This window comes from Cetorhinus maximus, chromosome 17 (genome assembly GCF_964194155.1).
Source record: "Cetorhinus maximus chromosome 17, sCetMax3.hap1.1, whole genome shotgun sequence".
Taxonomy (NCBI): Eukaryota; Metazoa; Chordata; class Chondrichthyes; order Lamniformes; family Cetorhinidae; genus Cetorhinus; species Cetorhinus maximus.
In genome coordinates, this window is record NC_135895.1 from 14,552,709 (window position 1) to 14,571,427 (window position 18,719).

The 18,719-nt window shown below is 44.7% G+C and overlaps 1 protein-coding gene across 2 annotated transcripts in view; it reads right to left on the reverse strand.

Moving 5' to 3' along the window:
• The window catches only part of LOC144692193 (uncharacterized), a 222,849-nt gene extending 215,794 nt beyond the window's left edge, over positions 1 to 7,055 (reverse strand). For both annotated transcript variants that reach the window (XM_078560747.1, XM_078560748.1), the window contains exon 1: positions 6,630 to 7,055. In XM_078560747.1, coding sequence (XP_078416873.1) covers positions 6,630 to 6,696 — 67 coding nt within the window. In that variant the 5' untranslated portion in view covers positions 6,697 to 7,055. The remainder of the gene's footprint in view (positions 1 to 6,629) is intronic.
• Positions 7,056 to 18,719: the final 11,664 nt, after the last annotated feature.

Here is an 18,719-nt window from a genome sequence, read left to right on the forward strand (position 1 = left end):
AATTGGGCAGTGGAGCGAGACATCAAAATCCCTCACTCCTTCCCGAAGTATGGATATCTGTTGTGGTAAACCCACGTCCTCTGTGTTTGCAGGTGGCGCAATTCACCTACAGCACCATGTAATAACTAACCAAAGTTTCTGCATTCATGTTGTTGGGATAAAACCTCATTGTACCATAACTTTAGAATTTAATTCCACTTTGGCTTTCAAACCTTGCCCTTCCTCTCCTAATTCACCAGTCTGAATATAATGAATACAATCATCCTATTTATTCCACTGTAAGTAAAACAGCTTGTGTTAAATGTCCTTTAATGAGCATTCTGGTTTTGGTGGGCTAACTTGCATAAACATACTTTGACATGGAATCCAGGCTCCAAATAGAGACATTAGTGCTTCTACTGACCTTGCTTATTTGCTGACATTTATTTTTTTGGGTAAACTTTATCCTCAGAATTAACCCTGGCCCTTTGTGTAAAATTGCATTGGTGATAAAATGATGCACAGTCTGCAAATGTAAAATGCTACCTCATCCCGCCGCTGCTCCAGTTCCAAACAGATTCACTCATCCCGCTGCTACTCCAGTTCCAAACAGATTCACTCATCCCGCCGCTACTCCAGTTCCAAACAGATTCACTCATCCTGCTGCTATTCCAGTTCCAAACAGATTCACTCATCCCACCGCTACTCCAGTTCCAAACAGATTCACTCATCCCGCCGCTACTCCAGTTCCAAACAGATTCACTCATCCCGCCGCTGCTACAGCTCCAAACAGATTCACTCATCCCGCCGCTACTCCAGTTCCAAACAGATTCACTTATCCTGCCACTGCTCCAACTCCAAACAGATTCACTCATCCCGCCACTGCTCCAGTTCCAAACAGATTCACTCATCCCGCCGCTACTCCAGTTCCAAACAGATTCACTCATCCCGCCGCTACTCCAGTTCCAAACAGATTCACTCATCCAGCCGCTACTCCAGTTCCAAACAGATTCACTCATCCCGCCGCTACTCCAGTTCCAAACAGATTCACTCATCCCGCCGCTACTCCAGTTCCAAACAGATTCACTCATCCCGCTGCTACTCCAGTTCCAAACAGATTCAGTCATCCCGCCGCTACTCCAGTTCCAAACAGATTCACTTATCCTGCCACTGCTCCAACTCTAAACAGATTCACTCATCCCGCCACTGCTCCAGCTCCACTCATCCCGCCACTGCTCCAGTTCCAAACAGATTCACTCATCCTGCTGCTATTCCAGTTCCAAACAGATTCACTCATCCCACCGCTACTCCAGTTCCAAACAGATTCACTCATCCCGCCGCTACTCCAGTTCCAAACAGATTCACTCATCCTGCCGCTACTCCAGTTCCAAACAGATTCACTCATCCCGCCGCTACTCCAGTTCCAAACAGATTCACTCATCCCACCGCTACTCCAGTTCCAAACAGATTCACTCATCCCGCTGCTACTCCAGTTCCAAACAGATTCAGTCATCCTGCCGCTACTCCAGTTCCAAACAGGCTGGTTCTTGTCTCAAACAAAAACAAAAATTGCTGGGAAAACTCAGCAGGTCCGACAGCATCTGTGGAGAGAAAGACAGAGTTAACGTTTCGAGTTCAGGTGACTCTTCTTCCGAAGTCATCTGGACTCGAAATGTTAACTCTGTCTTTCTCTCCACAGATGCTGTCGGACCTGCTGAGTTTTCCCAGCAATTTTTGTTTTTGTTTCAGCTGTCCAGCATCCGCAGTATTTTGCTTTTATCTGCTGGTGCTTGTCTCGTTCCCCACTCTCTCACACACTAACTGTCTCCTCCCCTATCAACAGCCACTGCAATTCTGTTTTGCCTCTTCTCATGACCACTCTGCCTTGTCCTTGTTTATCGGAAGGCTGCTTATGCTGCGCCTTTAAAATGATGAAACCGCCCAAGGCGCTTCACAGGAGCATTATCAAACAAAGTTTGGCACCAAGCAACAAGATGAGACTCTTTGGTCAGATAGCCAAAATCTTGGACAAAGAGGTAGATTTTAAGGAGTGTGAGATAGAGATATGGAGACGTGGAGGGAGGGTATTCCCGCCAGCACTGCATTGGAATAGTCGAGTCTAGAGGTAAGTGAGGCATGAATGAAGGTTTCAGCAGTGGATGAGCTGAGACAGGGGCAACATCAGGCCAGGTTAAAGTTGGAAATAGGTGATCTTAGTGATTACGTAAGTAGGAGGTCGGAAGTTCATATTCGGATCATAAGTGATACCAAGGTTGCAAACAGACTGGCTTAATCTCAGCCTGTTGCCAGGGAGAGGGATGGAGCCAGTAGCTAGGGAAAAGAGTCATCAGCGGGGACCGAAAACAATGGCTTCAGTCTTCCCAATATTTAATTGGAGGAAATTTCTGCTTATCGAGTATTGGTATACTGGTACTCACCCGGTGCCCTTCACAGAAGCGTAATCGGATATAATCTGGCACTGAGCTACAAAAGGAGATATTAGGGACAAACGATTAAAAGCTTGGTCAAAGAGGTTTTAATAAGCATCCTTAAGGAGAAAAGCAGGGTAGAGGGATGGAGAGGCTTAGGGAGAGGATGTGGCCTCCACAGCTGAAGGCACAGCCACCAATGGTGGAATGATGAAAATCGGGGATCCACAATAGACAAAATAAAATATTTTGGATGTCCTACTTGATGCGTCATCAGAATAACAGAGCCTCTGACAAGGTAGCATGTCCCTGATATCAGCGTCTCAGGTTGTTGACAAAAACTGGCTTTAAGAGATTGTGGTCACCTTCTAAACTGCCACTTACTTCAGCAAGAATCCTTAATTTTTAAAAAAATATATTGTTTTAGCGCCAATTAAACCAGAAAGGATGTACATTGCCACACAGTAACACTGAAATACATCATTGGGTAACTTGCATGCAATGTGACTCAAGTCATCATATCCTCTGTTTGCCAAATAACCTTTTCTAAATATAACAGCCAAGAAAAAATATATCTCATCCCTCAAATACCCAGACAGAGCTCAGTGGAATATTTGCTCTGAATTTGTTCCCTATCTTTTTTTTGCCAGTTTTATCTGATCCCCTTCTTCTTCTTCTGATGATGTCACTGAATCCCTACCGAATATAGATCCATGCATGATACAGCTTAAAGAATTGTGGTTCTTCCTCACACACGAGTATAGACAGGTAGCGTTAGCAAGTTGTTTGATAACAGGTGGAATCACAGTGTAGCTCTCATCCGACGCCTGCACACGCAATCGCCAGCCTGCCAGATGGAACACCGGACCAGAAATTCAAGCTAATTTCTACGCTCCAGCCCAGAATCCACAAGATCAGTCTGGCAATTTGTTAATTAATAACAATCAACCCTTTGGTAATAACAAATTTGCCCTTTTTGCAGTCAAAATAACTGTTTGCGAATCTGCTGCATCGTTCTCTGGGAGCCATGACTCGACAATTTGAAATGACTCAGCTATAGATAAGGGCCTTGACTCATCAAAACATTTCATCTTACCAGTAGTTAAGCTACTACTCTATGAAAAGCATGCAGGTAAGCAGAATAGTGTTAATGCTCACTGCTTTCACCCTGCATTAACAGGACTAAAAGAGCTGTGTAATCTTGGTTGGTGCCCCTTAATGCCCCATAACTACTGGCAATGCAGCCAACTCCGTAAGAACATAAGAAATAGGAACAGGAGGAGCCCATTCGCCCCCTCGAGCCTGTTCCACCCTTCCATAAGATCATGGCTGATCTTCTTGTGTTTCAGTTTCCACATTCCCATCTAACCCCGATAACCTTTGATCCCCTTGCCTAACAAGGGTCTATCTACCCCTGCCTTAAAAATATTCCATTACCCCGCCCCCACCACCTTCTGAGGCAGAGAATTCCAAAGTTGTACGACCATCCGAGAGAAAAAAATTTCGAAACTGACCTGATTCAGGCAGTAGGACCCTTTTAATATGGAAATCATGGTCTTCTGATGTGAAGAGGACCCCGATTGCCATTTTTGGTGGGAAATAACCAGACCCTGTGCAGTGTAGGCTCCACTCAGTTCTACAGATGATGGAACAGTCCGCCCAGTGGTTAAGTGGTGAATTATCTCTGTAGGGTCTTGGAGAAGCAGGAGCTTCACAAAGGTAATCCAGGCCACTGTTGCCCCTGGGAGCACCGCTCTCCCTGTTCATGACCACCTTCTGCAATTTATCCTGCTGGAACTGCCCAGGCCCAATCTTGAGGTTTCAATTTGGCAAACCTGTTTGGATCCGCTCCCCACCCACATTCCCCACACCCGCCCATCCCCCACACCCAGCAGCTCACCAGCCAAATTTTAATTGAGAACCAGCCTACAACTGAGCTGACGGTTGATGACATCATTGATGACCAGTCTATTTCTGCTGGGATTGCTCATGGGAGGATTGTTGACCAAGAAGCTCCCTTAAGAATGTCACAGGCTCATTACAATAGCCACTTGAAGCAGTATACAAGACCCTGGTTGAATGGATCATCTGAAGGGCAGCGCTTCCAATGACACAGCATCCCTTCAGTTCTGTGTTGTATGAGCAGCCTGCTAAATCATCGCACACAATTGGAAAGCTTTTGCCCTGAGAAAAGTTTTTTAAAGGAGAAATTGCAGCCAAACTCCAACAGTTTAGTTAGATTCACTGGGATTTCAGCTATTCCTTCATGCTCCCAGAAGCTTTGGCCTGTCAGAAAGCCTACATTATTCTGCTTAATTAAAAATTTAATTCATTCAATAAGATTTGCAAGGATAATACCAGAACTGAAAGTTTATACCCAGAAGGAAAGACTGAACAGGCTGGGGGTCTTTTCTCTAGAATAGAGAAGACTGAGGAGTATAACCTGATCCTTCTCCTCCTTCAGGTACCATGCCCTAAGAGAGCACTGGTGATCATGGACTTCCACTGGATTGGTCCATGATGATGCTTGGCAAAGTACTGTGGCGGTTGCTGTTGCCTTCGACATGATGGCTGACCAAGAAACTCTCTCACTCTTACCACCTGCCATCAGACATATTGGAAGGATTTACAGTTTGATAGTCAACCTGTTTGGCCATGTTATGAACATGACCATCAAGTCCTGAAGTGGGACTTGAACCCAGAGCTTCTAGCCCAGAGATAGACACGTTACCACTGTGCCACAACACCGTCAGGACCAGATGAAGATCTTCAAGATTATGAAAGGGTTTGGTAGGATAGACATCAAAAAAGATGTTTCCACTTGCGGGTGAGACCAGAACTGCAGGCGATAAATACAAGACAGTCAATAATAAATTCAATGGGGTGTTCAAGAACTTTTTGTTTTGCCCAGAAAGTGGTTCAAATATGGAATTCACTACTACAAGGATTGGTGAGGGTAAGATAGATAAACACATAAGGGAAGGAAGAATAGGAGGTTATGTTGATAAGTTTAGATGAAGTAGGGAAAGAGGAGGCTTGTGTGGAGCATAAACACTGGCATGAGTCCATTGGGTTGAATGCCGTTTCCACGCTAAGTAGTATACAAAATATTCCAATAAACTGAATAATGAGATAAATGTATATAGCTTAAAAGTTGAAGGGTGTAAAAGGATCTTCAAAAATGAGGGAAAAGATGGAAATTTCTGTCATTAACTCAGAGAGACATTTCAACCTGACTTACATCATGTCCTGCATTTGCCAACAATCTTTGACAAAGATTGTTTCCTTAAATGTTCTGTGGGTACATCAGTTGTGAAGAAACCCCACTCATTTTCACTCAGCCAACTGATAATAGTTTAAGCTACCTTTCAAAGAAAACACGCTTCATTTTCTAAAATTGCCTTCCACACTGAGTCAGCATGTTATTGTACAAATCTGCTGTGTCATTGCATGCTAGCCATAACTCTGTCTAAAGGACACAGGCTACATGCAGATAAAACCTGCCTTCAAAACATTCTTGTACTTATTTCCTTTTCTTCTTGATTTTCTCCAGCCCTTGTCTCCCCCCTCTCCCAGTTAACCCTTTGTTGAAGTACAGTTCATTGGGAGTCAGTCACCCTCTGGTACAACAAGACCAATCTGCATTTATATAGCACCTTTAACGTAGTAAAACATCCCAAGGCTTTTCACAGGCATGTAATCAGACAGAGAGAATTGACACCACGCCACGTACGATGACATTAAGATGGTAGATCAATAGCTTGGTCAAAGAGGTAGGTTCTAAGTAGCCGCATGAAGAAACAGAGGGAAACGAGGAGGATTAGGAAGGGAATTCCGGAGCATAGGTACCTCATCATAGTGCCATTTGCAGCGTACGTGGGCAGACTATTTAACCACAACAACAGGCCAATCTTCACTTTGAGGGGCTTTCAACACAAAGAAGCTTGGAGCTGAAAGCCCTGGTAGCAATTAGCAGCTGACTATCTCCTCCCTGGCACAGGGGCATTGTGCTGGTTCCCACTGCCAACTTCAGCTGGCAATACAGCACCAACCAAGAGTCAAGCCCACGATCATCCCCAGTCTGCGTAGGTTCGCTTTTCGCCGGTTAAACTTCCTGAGTGGTCAGGGGCCAGCGCTTCACAGCTTCAAATATTAAAGCAGCCACTTGTTGAAAGCAAAACAGAACGGTAAGTGTACTGAGCGATAACAAGGCTGTGTTACCTGGAATCACGACTGATAGCTCAGTGCTGCTACCAGTGGTGTTCTGTGTTCCGTTCCTCTTCTCCATTCTTGACACTTTTCTTCTCAGGCTCTTCAGTGCTTGGCGTAATTCAAAAAGGCAGGGGAATGTTTTCTCTCTTTTTTTTAAAAAACTCTCTTCTGTAAACTGACTTGATCCAGATCCCACCCTAGAAGCTACAGGGCAAGACGCCAGTAAAGCAGCAAGGCTTTCCAACTGAGGGGGCGGGTTGGAGTGGGGAAGAGGAGGTGTGTGTGTGGTCGGGGGGGGGCGTGGGGGTGCCAGAGGCTAGGGGATGGGATACAGCAACCTCAGCTCTAATTAACGTTAACACTGTCATTCAAAACTGAAAGCAAAAAAAAGTGACCGTGGACTTTATCAAGGAAAAACCCAGCTGAGGCAGTTAATTGTTTTGACAGGAAGTTTGAAAGTGTCTGACTAATCAGCTGATTCCAAGTGAAGAAAACAGGATGTTCTGTAGTTTCGAAATGTGGGCTTCACGATCAGGGCCCCATTGGAGCTGTCCCCAGGAATGCCTGACAGATTGAATATTTAAGCAGCTGTCTTGAAAAGAAAAAAGGAGCCACACCGGTTACTTGTTATGCCGCTTGTTGAGGTGGGGGGGGGAGTGGGTTTTGTCAAAAGTTGCTATTCCCTCCTTCTGGCTTTTGCTAGCTGTGTCAAAGCATGGTAGAACGAAACATCTGGAAATCATTGCCTGTGACATTATAAACAAGGGAAGGGCACAGTGATTATAAAGCATGTGGCTTTCAGGAAAACAATAATAAGGGAAATGTGACGTTGCTTAGGCAGCAACTGGTTTCGATTTGCATCTGGCTCTTTTTGCAATAGTTTGGGAGTTGGGTTTATCATTTTTGATGTTTACATTAATAGTTTTAGAGGATATTAAAAAGCAGAAAGTTTATTTAGTTTTAGTTTAAGTGGGATTATATTAACCTGGAGTCAAAGCACTCATTTTCAAAGGTTTTTCTCCCATTTGCAACCTAAAACACATTTAGGAGATACGTTTGACCAACCACCGCTCCTCCCACCCTGCCCCACCCCATCACACCCCTAGCCAAGAGCTTAAATTCACATCATGCAATCTCAGCTCACATTTCGCAGTGTTTCTTGTCAACTCATCGCTGGGAAGAAAACTGCGGGAAGATCTAATTAATTACATTTCTTAATTAGAAGAGAAAACTTCCGGAAAAAAAGAAAGGCACTCCTCCTATATTCAGGGCCGTGCATTCTTGGGAACAAATAAGATACTGCAATTCCCTTTCTGAGTGGAAAATAGGACAATGCCGGGTTCTTAATTTGGAGAATGTTAAGTTTTTTTGCGTGACTAATGAACGATTAAGAAAAGAACAATCTTGCATTTATTCAGCCCTCAAAGGTGTCTTAAAATGCTTCGGTACAATGAATTTACTCCAGAAGAGATTCTTGCCATTACAGGCGTGGCAGCCATTTTACACACAGCAAGATCCCACAGCCAGTAGATGAACTACTAATTAATTTGTTTTGCTGTTGCTGGTTGAGGGCAGAATGTTGGCCAGGACATCAGGAAACATTCTGCTGTTTTCTGAAGTGTGTCATGGGATCTTCATAAGCACCCATTATGGGGAGACAGTGGCATAGTGATTACATCACTAGACCAGTAATTTATAAAACCAAGCTAATACTCTGGAGACATGGGTTCAAATCCCACCATGGCAGCTGGTGGAATTTAAATTCAATTAATAAAATCTGGAATTGAAAGCTAGCCTCAGTAATGGTGACCATGCCAACTATCATCGATTGTCCTAAAAACCCATTTGTTTTGTTATGTCTTTTAGGGAAGGAAATCACATGGTCTGGCTTATATTTGACTCCAGACCCATGGCAATGTGGTTGACTCTGAACTGCTCCCTGAGATGGCCAATAAAGCCACTTAGTTTAAGGGCAATTAGGGATGAGCAACAAATGCTGGCCTTGCCAGCGGCACCCACATCCCATGAAAGAATTTTTAAAAAACTTGAACAGGCATGCTAGACCTTGGCTGAATGTTTCACCTGAAGGACAGCCCTGTGCTGCATTCTATAAGCAGCCTAAATACATTATCATACCAGTTATTTTGGTGAAAGGGTGGAAAGCAGTTAAGGGTTAATTTTTAGTCCCCATGAGGACCGGGATCGGAGGCGGGAAGGTGCTAAAAAAATAGCCATGACAGCTGCCATGATGCTTCCCTGGCTCCATCACACCCTGGGCTAGGTGACTGTTAGCTAACATGGCACGTGAAGAGCCTTTTGAGACCCTCCCTGCTTGCCTGGTTTGGCCACTCTGTAGAGGGGCTCCCTTCCCACCACAGTGATGGCATGGCTGTTAGATCCTTTTTATAATTTAAGTTTGAAAAAAGGTTGGACAGGGAAGACCTCCATTTTGAAGCAACCTCTCCCTTACTTATCCTCAATTGAAGCCTGGGTCTCCTTTCCAGCTGGAAGGCCTCTGATTGGCCCTGCAGCTTTAGGAGGGTGCCGGCTGTCCTGAATTGGATGGTGAACCCGATCTCTGACCATTCTGGCCGTCCCTGTTAAAATTAGGGCCTGTGACTACTCCCCCCCCACCCCCCCACCTCCCCCCGCCACCACAGAGGGGCGGGTTCAGGACCCGGAAAGAGTTCTGACTTCTCCCGCCCCGGAGTGAAAATCCTGCCCTAAGTGTTTGCTGAGCTGATAAGACATGCCTGTTTGAACGTCTGGATTTAGAGTGCAATTTTCCTTCTAATTGCTGATTATCGTAATTTGAACTCACCTGGAGGCGTTACACCAGAAACCTGTAGCACTCAAACACCGATCGGTAAGAATTGTCACAAAGCTGTCAACATATGTAGGCTCACAACTACTTCCAGTTGTTGGGTGCACTGGCTGACACGTTGCAGCAGGTTTCAGGATGGTTGAGGCACCGAGGGAGAGGGCACACATAGATTCTCAGACGCGACACTGGAGGTCTTGATGGAGGAGGTCTAGAAGAGTAGGGATGTCCTATGCCCACAGGAGGAAAGAATCTACCTCGCCTACCTGTTCAAGAGCAAGCAGCTATTATTTGGCAAGCACGGCAGCCATTCTCCCACCAGATCTCCCACATAGCAGCCAGAAGGAAAAAACACTTCAGACCATACTCTTGTTTCCCAGTTTTTACTGGTGTTCCGTTTTAAGGTATACAAGACCAGATCGAACCAGTATTCTTATTTCCCAGTTTTTACTGTATTTTTCTACTGAGCAATGAGATAAATAATCAGTAAATTTGTTTTTGCAGTGATGCTGTAATTTGAAACCAGGATGGGGGGCGCGGGGGAATCTTGTTGAAGGTCGAGGGTCTCTCCTGCCAGCTGACGAGCTGGTGAGAGACCTGCATTGCCTCTTTTCTGGAAGGCCTACTGAACGACACAGTATTCAGGCAGTGGAGAGGCCAGCAGCGGATACAGTCCCGGAATCAAGATCCCAGGGCCGTAAGCCTTGCCTACTTAGAGCTGCCGGCCAATCAGAGGCTGGCAGCTCTTTCTGCTCAGCAGCGCCACTGGGAAGGCGGTGGCTGCTGCCAGAACAATAGGCACCAGTGCCCAGCATTGCGGAGCGACCCAGACCACAGGTAAAAGTGAGGCGGGGGGGTGGGAGGTGATATTTTGTGGGGTGGTGGTCACGGGGAGAGGGGTGCGAGGGGTGGGGGGCAGCAGCAAGGGCAGCAGGGTGGCTGTCCGTGAGTACCCCCTTTCTGATGGCCAGTCCCTGTCCTAGGCACTGAGCGCATTTAATCGAGGGACCACCGCCTCACCCCAGAAGTGACATGCAGCCCGCACAGTTTTACCTATTGTACACGCCTCATAGCAACAGGCCCATCTGCAGCTGCATTAATACCAGCAGCAGTGGGATGAGGGCCTTAAGTGGTCATTAATTGGCCACTTAAGGGCTTCAGTTGGTGGTGGGGTGGGAAGGTTGGTTATGGGCCTTTCCGCCCACACCTTAATTCTGCTGGAGGTGGGAAGCAGTGACATTCAGGCACGCCACGATCCCTCCTTATTAAACGTCCTTCCCGCTTCCAAGCTCGCCGCAGGCAAGAGCAGAAGGTTTCAGGCCCAATAGCAGAACATGAATCACATGATGCATTCTCTCAATCTTTTTCAATAAAAGAGGTATTTTTCGCAATGTCGTAAGGTTCAAACTCACTCATGGCATCATGGAGGATGCTTTCAGCTATTTTCTTCCGTCGAGCTCTGGTGGTGAAATATTATTTTAAATGAGCTTCAAGCATGGAAATTTCCAACCTTCTTCAAACGCAGGCAATTTGAGACTTATTTTTCTAGCATCAACACTCATTAAATGTTACTTAGCGCACTTGAAATTGTGAGCATAAAGTCCCTAAGAGGTACAGTAGTGTGACTGCTTTAAAAAGAACTTCTGCTCATTATCTTTCATTAAGGGTAAATTTTCCATAATTGAAACAAAAGGTTGCTGTGACCTTCTGTGGTTTTACTTGACTAATTACAACTAATTGGTTTGGTCTGGTTAACTCTTTGAGCACTAGTGACATAAACGTTGCTGCATTGTTTGGCAAAAGCCTTCTCAAGTGAAGCTTCCTTTATTCTCTCTTGTGAATCCATTTGTGCAAATCTTCTTTAATATTGTATATTTGTGATTTCTAAAGAGACCCGGAAAGGCCTCAGTACTGAGCTGTGCCTTTCTTCACTGTCTGTCTCTCCTTAACAATCTGGACAATGGTTACAGTCCAGAGGAGAAAGACAACTGCAGATCTCATTCTCCATTATCAATTGTCTCCTTAAACTCCTGGCTCCTCTGTCCCCTTCACCCTTACCTCCAATAGCAAGTGCCCTAGATCTGAACCCATGTCTTTCTCTGGTTTCTCTATTTTTCTACATCTCTCCTCACATCTTCTCCGAATTCATCTTGTCCCTGATACCCACCTCAACTTCAACCCCATTCCCACTAAACCCTGGACCGCCTGAATTCTCTCCCTGGCCCTCATGCTAGCTGACATTACTATTCCCCTCAGATACTGTTCCACTTGCTTTCAAAACCACCATCATCTCCAACTTCCTCAATAGGTTGACACTGTATCCATGGAAACTATCACCCCTCCTCCAATTCCACAATCTCTCCAAAGTTCATGAATGTTCTCGAATCATTGTCTATCTTTTTTACCACTCCAAGATTGAATCTTTCCAATGAAGTTTGAATTCCTACCGCAACACCAAAACAACACTAAGGTAAGTCACAAATAACATCCTTTAGACTTTGGCCATGGTGCTTTAACCCTTCCCACCCTCTTCAACCTTTCTGTGTCAGTCAACCTCACCTCCCTTGTTCAGCTTAATGAGACTATGCTCATTCAGTTCCATGCTTATCTATCCAGCTTCTGCAGCAGTGGCTTCTCTTCCCACCTCCTGCACTATTTCCTCTGGAGCACATCCTTTAACTCCTGCTGTTCCTCATCTACAGGCCTACAACCCTCTTTGACCTGCTGGTGCAGACTCAATGGGCTGAAGGGCCTTTTTCTGTGCTGTAGACCTCTATGACTCTATGACTCTAAAAAGCAGCCCGCTTGATCAGCACCCTATCCGCAAACATTCACTCCCTCCACCACCGACGCACAGTAGCAGCAGTATGTACCATCTACAAGATTTTTGCTGACTCTGACCTCTTGTGCATCACCATTCCCCTGCACCCCCAACTCCTTTCACCATACCTACAGATACCTGTGCACTAAAATCTGAAATTCCCTCACTAAATCATGCTGCCTCACTACATCCATCTTCTCCTTTAAGGCCCTCATTAAAATATAGCTTTTATTAAATTTATTCTTTCATGGGATGTGGGTGTCGCTGGCTAGGCCAACATTTATTGCCCATCCCTAATTGCTCTTGGGAAGGTGGTGGTGAGCTTCCTTCTTGAACTGCTGTAGTCCATGTGGTGTAGGTACACCCACAGTGCCATTAGGAAGGGAGTTCCAGGATTTTGACCCAGCAACAGTGAAGGAACGGCGATATATTTCCAAATCAGGATAGTGAGTGGCTTGGAGGGGAACATGCAGGTGGTGGTGTTCCCATGTGCCTGCTCCCCTTGTCCTTCTCCATGGTAAAGGCCATGGGTCTGCAAGGTACTGTCTAAGGAGCTTTAGTGAATTGCTGCAGTAAATCTTGTAGATGGTACACACTGCTGCTACTGTGCGTCGGTGGTGGAGGGAGTGAATGTTTGCGGATAGGGTGCTGATCAAGCGGGCTGCTTTATAGAGTCATAGAGGTCTACAGCACAGAAAAAGGCCCTTCGGCCTATTGAGTCTGCACCGGTCAAAAATGTACCTAACTATTCTAATCCCATTTTCCAACACTAGGCCCATAGCCTTGTATGCCATGGCATCGCAAGTGCACATCCAAATACTACTTAAATGTTATGAGGGTATCTGCCTCTACCACCCTTTCAAGGAGTGAGTTCCAGATCCCCACCACCCTCTGGGTATAAAAATTCTTCCTCACATCCCCTCTAAACCTCCTGCCCCTTACCTTAAATCTATGCCCCCTGGTTATTGATCCCTCCACCAAGGGGAAAAGTTCCTTCCTGCCTACCCTATCTATGCCCCTCATAATTTTATACACCTCAATCATGTCCCGCCTCAATCTCCTCTGCTGCAGGGAAAATAACCCCAGTCTATCCAATCTCTGCTCATAACTAAAACTCTCCATCCTGGTAAATCTCCTCTGCACTCTCTCTAGTGCAATCACATCCTTCCTATAATGCAAATTCCACTGCAGGCAATACTCTAGCTGTGGCCTAACTAGTGTTTTATACAGTTCCAGCATAACCTCCCCGCTCTTATATTCTATGCCTCGGCTAATAAAGGCAAGTATCCCATATGCCTTCTTAACCACCTTATCTACCTGTCCTGCTACCTTAAGGGACCGGTGGACATACACACCAAGGTCCCTCTGATCCTCGGTACTTCCCAGGGTCCCACCATTCATCGTGTATTCCTGTGCCTTGTTTGTCCTGCCCAAGTGCATCACCTCACGCTTATCCGGATTAAATTCCATTTGCCACTGATCAGCCCAACTATATCCTCCTGTAATCTAAGGCTATCCTCCTCATTATTTACCACCCCACCAATTTTCATGTCATCCGTGAATTTACTGATCAACCCTCCATTCAAACCCAACCCAACATTCAAATCTAAATCGTTTATATATACCATAAACAGCAAGGGACCCAACACCGATCCCTGTGGGATCCCATTGGACACAGGCGGCCAGTCACAAAAACACCCCTCGACCATCACCCTCTGCATCCTGCCACTCAGCCAATTCTGGATCCAATTTGCCAAATTGCCTTGGATCCCAAGGGCTCTTAGCTTTGTTATTAGTCTCCTATGCGGGACTTTATCAAAAGCCTTGCTGAAGTCCAAGTAGACTACGTCAAATGCATTACCCTCATCTACACGCCTGGTTACCTCTTCGAAAAATTCAATCAAATTGGTCAGACATGACCTCCCCTTAACAAAACCATGCTGACTGTCCTTGATTAATCCCTGCCTCTCCAAGTGTAGATTAATTCTGTCCCTCAGAATTACTTCCAATAGTTTCCCCACCACTGAGGTTAGACTGACTGGCCTGTAGTTCCCTGGTTTATCTTTCCCTCCCTTCTTGAATAACGGTACCACATTGGCTGTCCTCCAGTCCCCTGGCACCTCTCCTCTGGCCAGAGAGGTATTGAAAATTATTGCCAGCGCCCCTGCTATCTCCTCCTTTGCCTCACTCAACAGCCTGGGATACATTTCATCTGGGCCTGGAGATTTATCTACTTTTAAGCCTGCCAGACCACTTAGAACCTCCTCCCTTTCTATGCTAATTTCTAATTATATCACAGTCCTTCTGCCTGATTTCCATACCCACGTCGTCCCTCTCACTTGTGAACACTGACACAAAGTTTTCATTTAGAACCCTACCTATGTCTTCCGGCTTCACACACAAATTACCACTATGGTCCTTAATGGGCCCTACTCTTTCCCTAGTTATCCTCTTACTCTTAATGTACTTGTAAAATAACTTCGGATTTTCCTTTATTTTACCTACCAATGTTTTTTCATGCTCCCTTTTTGCTCTCTAATTTCCTTTTTAAGTTTTCCCCCTACACATTCTATACTCCTCTCGGGCTTCCACTGTTTTGAGCCTTCGGTATCTGCCATAAGCCTCCTTTTATCTCTTTATCCAATCCTGTATATCCCTCGACATCCAGGGTTCCCTGGACTTGTTGGTCCCACCCTTTGTCTTTACTGGAATATGTTGGCCCTGTACTCTCCTTATTTCCTTCTTGAATGAGTCCCACTGCTCTGATGCAGATTTACCTAAAAGTAGCTGCTCCCAGTCCACTCTGGCCAAATCATCTCTGATCTTATTAAAATTGGCCTTCCCCCAATTTAGAACTCTGATTTCTGGCCCATCCTTGTCCTTTTCCATAACAACGTTGAATCTAATGGAATTTTGATCACTATCTGCAAAATGCTCCCCCACTGATACCTCTACCACTTGCCCGGCTTCATTCCATAAAATTAAGTCCAGGACCACCCCCTCTCTTGTAGGACCTTCTACGTACTGGCTTAAAAAGCTCTCCTGGATGCATTTTAAGAATTCCGCTCGCTCTAAATCTATCACACCATGACTAACCCAGTTAATGTTGGGGAAGTTGAAATCCCCCACTAGTACTACCCTATTACTTTTACACTTCTCTGAAAATTGCCTACATATCTGCACTTCTATTTCTCTCTGACTGTTTGGAGGCCTATAGTACACTCCCAGCAATGTGATTGCTCCTTTTTTGTTTTTCAGTTCTACCCATATGGCTTCATTTGAGGAGCTTTCTAAGATGTCATCCCTCCTTACTGCTGTAATTGATTCCTTGATCAATATTGCGATACCCCTCCTCTTTTACCTCCTTCCCTGTCTCGCCTGAAGACCCTATATCCTGGAATATAATCCTGCTCCTCTCTCAACCATGTCTCTGTGACAGCAATGACATCATACTTCCATGTGTTAATTTGTGCCCTCAACTCCATCTGCCTTATTCGTCTGACTCCTTGCATTAAAATAAATACCATCCAACCTTGCCAAACTCCCTTGTGCCTTAACTGGTCTATAATTTCTTTGCCTTCCAGACTCACTTCCTCTCTCTTCTAATTTTGGCTGTCCTGGATGGTGTCAATGTTATTCAGTGCAGTTTTCCTTTAAGAAAGACTGCCTTTAAGAGCAGCAGGCTAACTGCACCATGTGCTCTCAGTACAACGTTGATGGGCCTCCTGCTGAGCACAGAAGCAACCGATAGTGTGAAGAGGAAGCCAGCAGCATGGAACCAGGTTGGCCTTACGCCGCAATAATGGTAATGAGTTGGGAGCACATACCCACCTCCAATAGAACCATTGCGGGCAGATTGTGAACCACACTCCGCACACCAAAAAAAAATGGCAGGGAAGTCACATCAAACCTGGACAGAATCTTAGTGAGACCACGCTTGGAGTACTGTGCATAGTTCTAGACTCTATCTTATAAAAAGGATATAGAGGCACTGCAGAAGGTACGAGGAAGGATGATACCAGAACTGAGAGGTTATCAGGGAAGTTTGAACAGGCTCTTTTCTCTAGAAAAGAGAAGGCTGAGGGTGACCTGATCGAGGTTTTTAAGATAATGAAATGGTTTGATAGAGTTGGCATGGAGGAGATATTTCCACTTGTGTAGAAACAAAAACTAGGGGTCATAAATATAAGATATTCACTAATATTTTGTTATGATCAGGTGAGAAGGGGTGAACTGGCTCCCCTCTATTCAACCTCCTCGGTCGGTCACAACAAAGGTTTAAGTTTCTTTTTCACAAGGATATGCCTTTTCCAAATTAGAATGTATTTAATTATTTAAGCTGTGAGCAATAAGGAGTCAATCAATGAAGATGTTCTTGAGTCACAGAAAGAGCAAATTTATTAACCGCTAACCCCAAGAAAAATAATAAAAATGCCTTGTTAAGCATTTGGTCCTCATGCAATCATTCAGGCCCACACACACACACACACACACACTCACAAATACATACACACAGACACACACATACAGACACACACAAACTGTTATCAGAAATAAGGAGAGTTAGAGTCCAATTAAAAAAAGATAAAAGAATATATGGTTAAGTGTCCTTTGATTGTCCTTGAGGTGTAGATTTTAAATGCTGCGGCCGATTTGGGTTAGCTGGTTTCTTGGGTATGGTCAGATGTAAAGGATGTAGTTATTATTAGGAGATCTCAGTTCACTGGTATGTTTCTGGTAAAGTTGACTTCTCGAACTGGGTAACACACTTATTCCAAAAGAGAGAAATGGATAGAGAGCAGCCTTCAGCCTATTTCCTCTGCTGGAGACTCTCATGACACCCACTGTGTCAATTGCAATCCCTCTCTCTAGTGGCTGAGCAGCCTTGCCCTGAAATACTTCACCCATTGTGTATTTCCAAGAGGTTTTGGGTGGTTCTGTCTGTGGCAGCCATTGTTTCAATACTCAGCGCTTTGCATTTTTAATGTCTCTCCCTTCGACAGTTATGAGTTTCGATGGGTGTCCAGATTATAGGAAATGTCTCTCTCTTCACATTCCCCTGAAGGTGATTTGTTTGTTTCTCACTTTCACCTTGGAATTTGCTCTGTCTCAGTTCAAATTGCAAAATTTACAGTCAGTTGAAAGTTGAAAAATCATATTTTCAAAAATAATGGGGTTTAGTCTCGTGACAAAATCCAATAAAAAATTCAGGGACTTCTTTATCCAAAGAGTGGACAGAATATGGAATGCACTGCCATAACAAGTAGTTAAGACAAGTAATGTAGATGCATTAAGGGAAGGTAGATAAACACATGAGGGAGAAAGGAATAGAAGAATATGTTGGTTTGTTTCAATGTTGAGAGGTGAGTGGAGGTTCATGTGGAGCATAAATGCCAACCAGCATAGATCATTTGGGCAGAATGGTCTGTTTCCATGCTGTGGAATCAGTATGATGCAATGTCCCTTTAAAATAAGATTAACGAGGGGAAAGTCCACCCGCATAACAGTGTGCTGCACTCAGTGGGCTGACATCTGAAGTGAAAATCCTCTGGTACCATCTACCTGCATTGAGTCAGGAGGGGAGATCCACATCTTTGCAGTCCTGAATGTCAATCTGGGACAAGCAGGCATTAAACAGCTGAGTACAGCTGAGTTGTACGTTGATTAAAAACTGTCATTTGATTTTATTAAAAAATGGTCCTACTTTGTTAGCTATTCAATTAGGTAAATGGAAATATTAACTGAAGCATTGGACCAGTCATTGCAATCTATCATTTCTAATCAAAATGTTGACAGCATAATGAAGGTAAACAAAAGGGAGGAATAAAACAAAATTAAAGAGAAGTATGAGAAAAAGAAAGAAAAAGGGCAGGAGATGAAAATTGCTCAAGAATTCTGGCTGGCTTCTCAGATGGAAATAAAAGACGTTCCCAAGAGCTGCAGTTTTGGCTAGAATTTATTACTGTTGTGTGTTGGTGCTAATAGCAACACTAATAACAGTTCTTAAGTCTGTAGTTTCAGTTACCTCAATGGATTAGAATACCTCATGTGTTCAGGCAGGAAAATAGAAACAGGAGGAGGCCATTCATTTCCTCGAGCCTGTCCCGCCGTTCGATGAGCTCATGGCTAATCTGTATCTCATCTCCATTGGCTTGCGTAGGCTCCATGCCTTTTTATATCTTTGACTAGCAAAAGGGTTCTATGCTCAATCTCTGGCCTACATTAAGTTAGTTGATTCTCAAGGCATGGCCTGGGGATCTGGAGGCTTAAGTTATGAAAGGGAAAGACGTTAGCCTCGACTCGCCCTTTATTGACATCATTTTGGTTAGTGCGCATCTGAGGGGACAACATCAGCCTCAGCAGTGACAGTTCACTTTCATTCACTGCTGGTGTTCCTCCAATGGGAATTGCCCCTTTGGAAGGAAAAGGATGAGTGGAGAAAACTGGAATAAAGGAA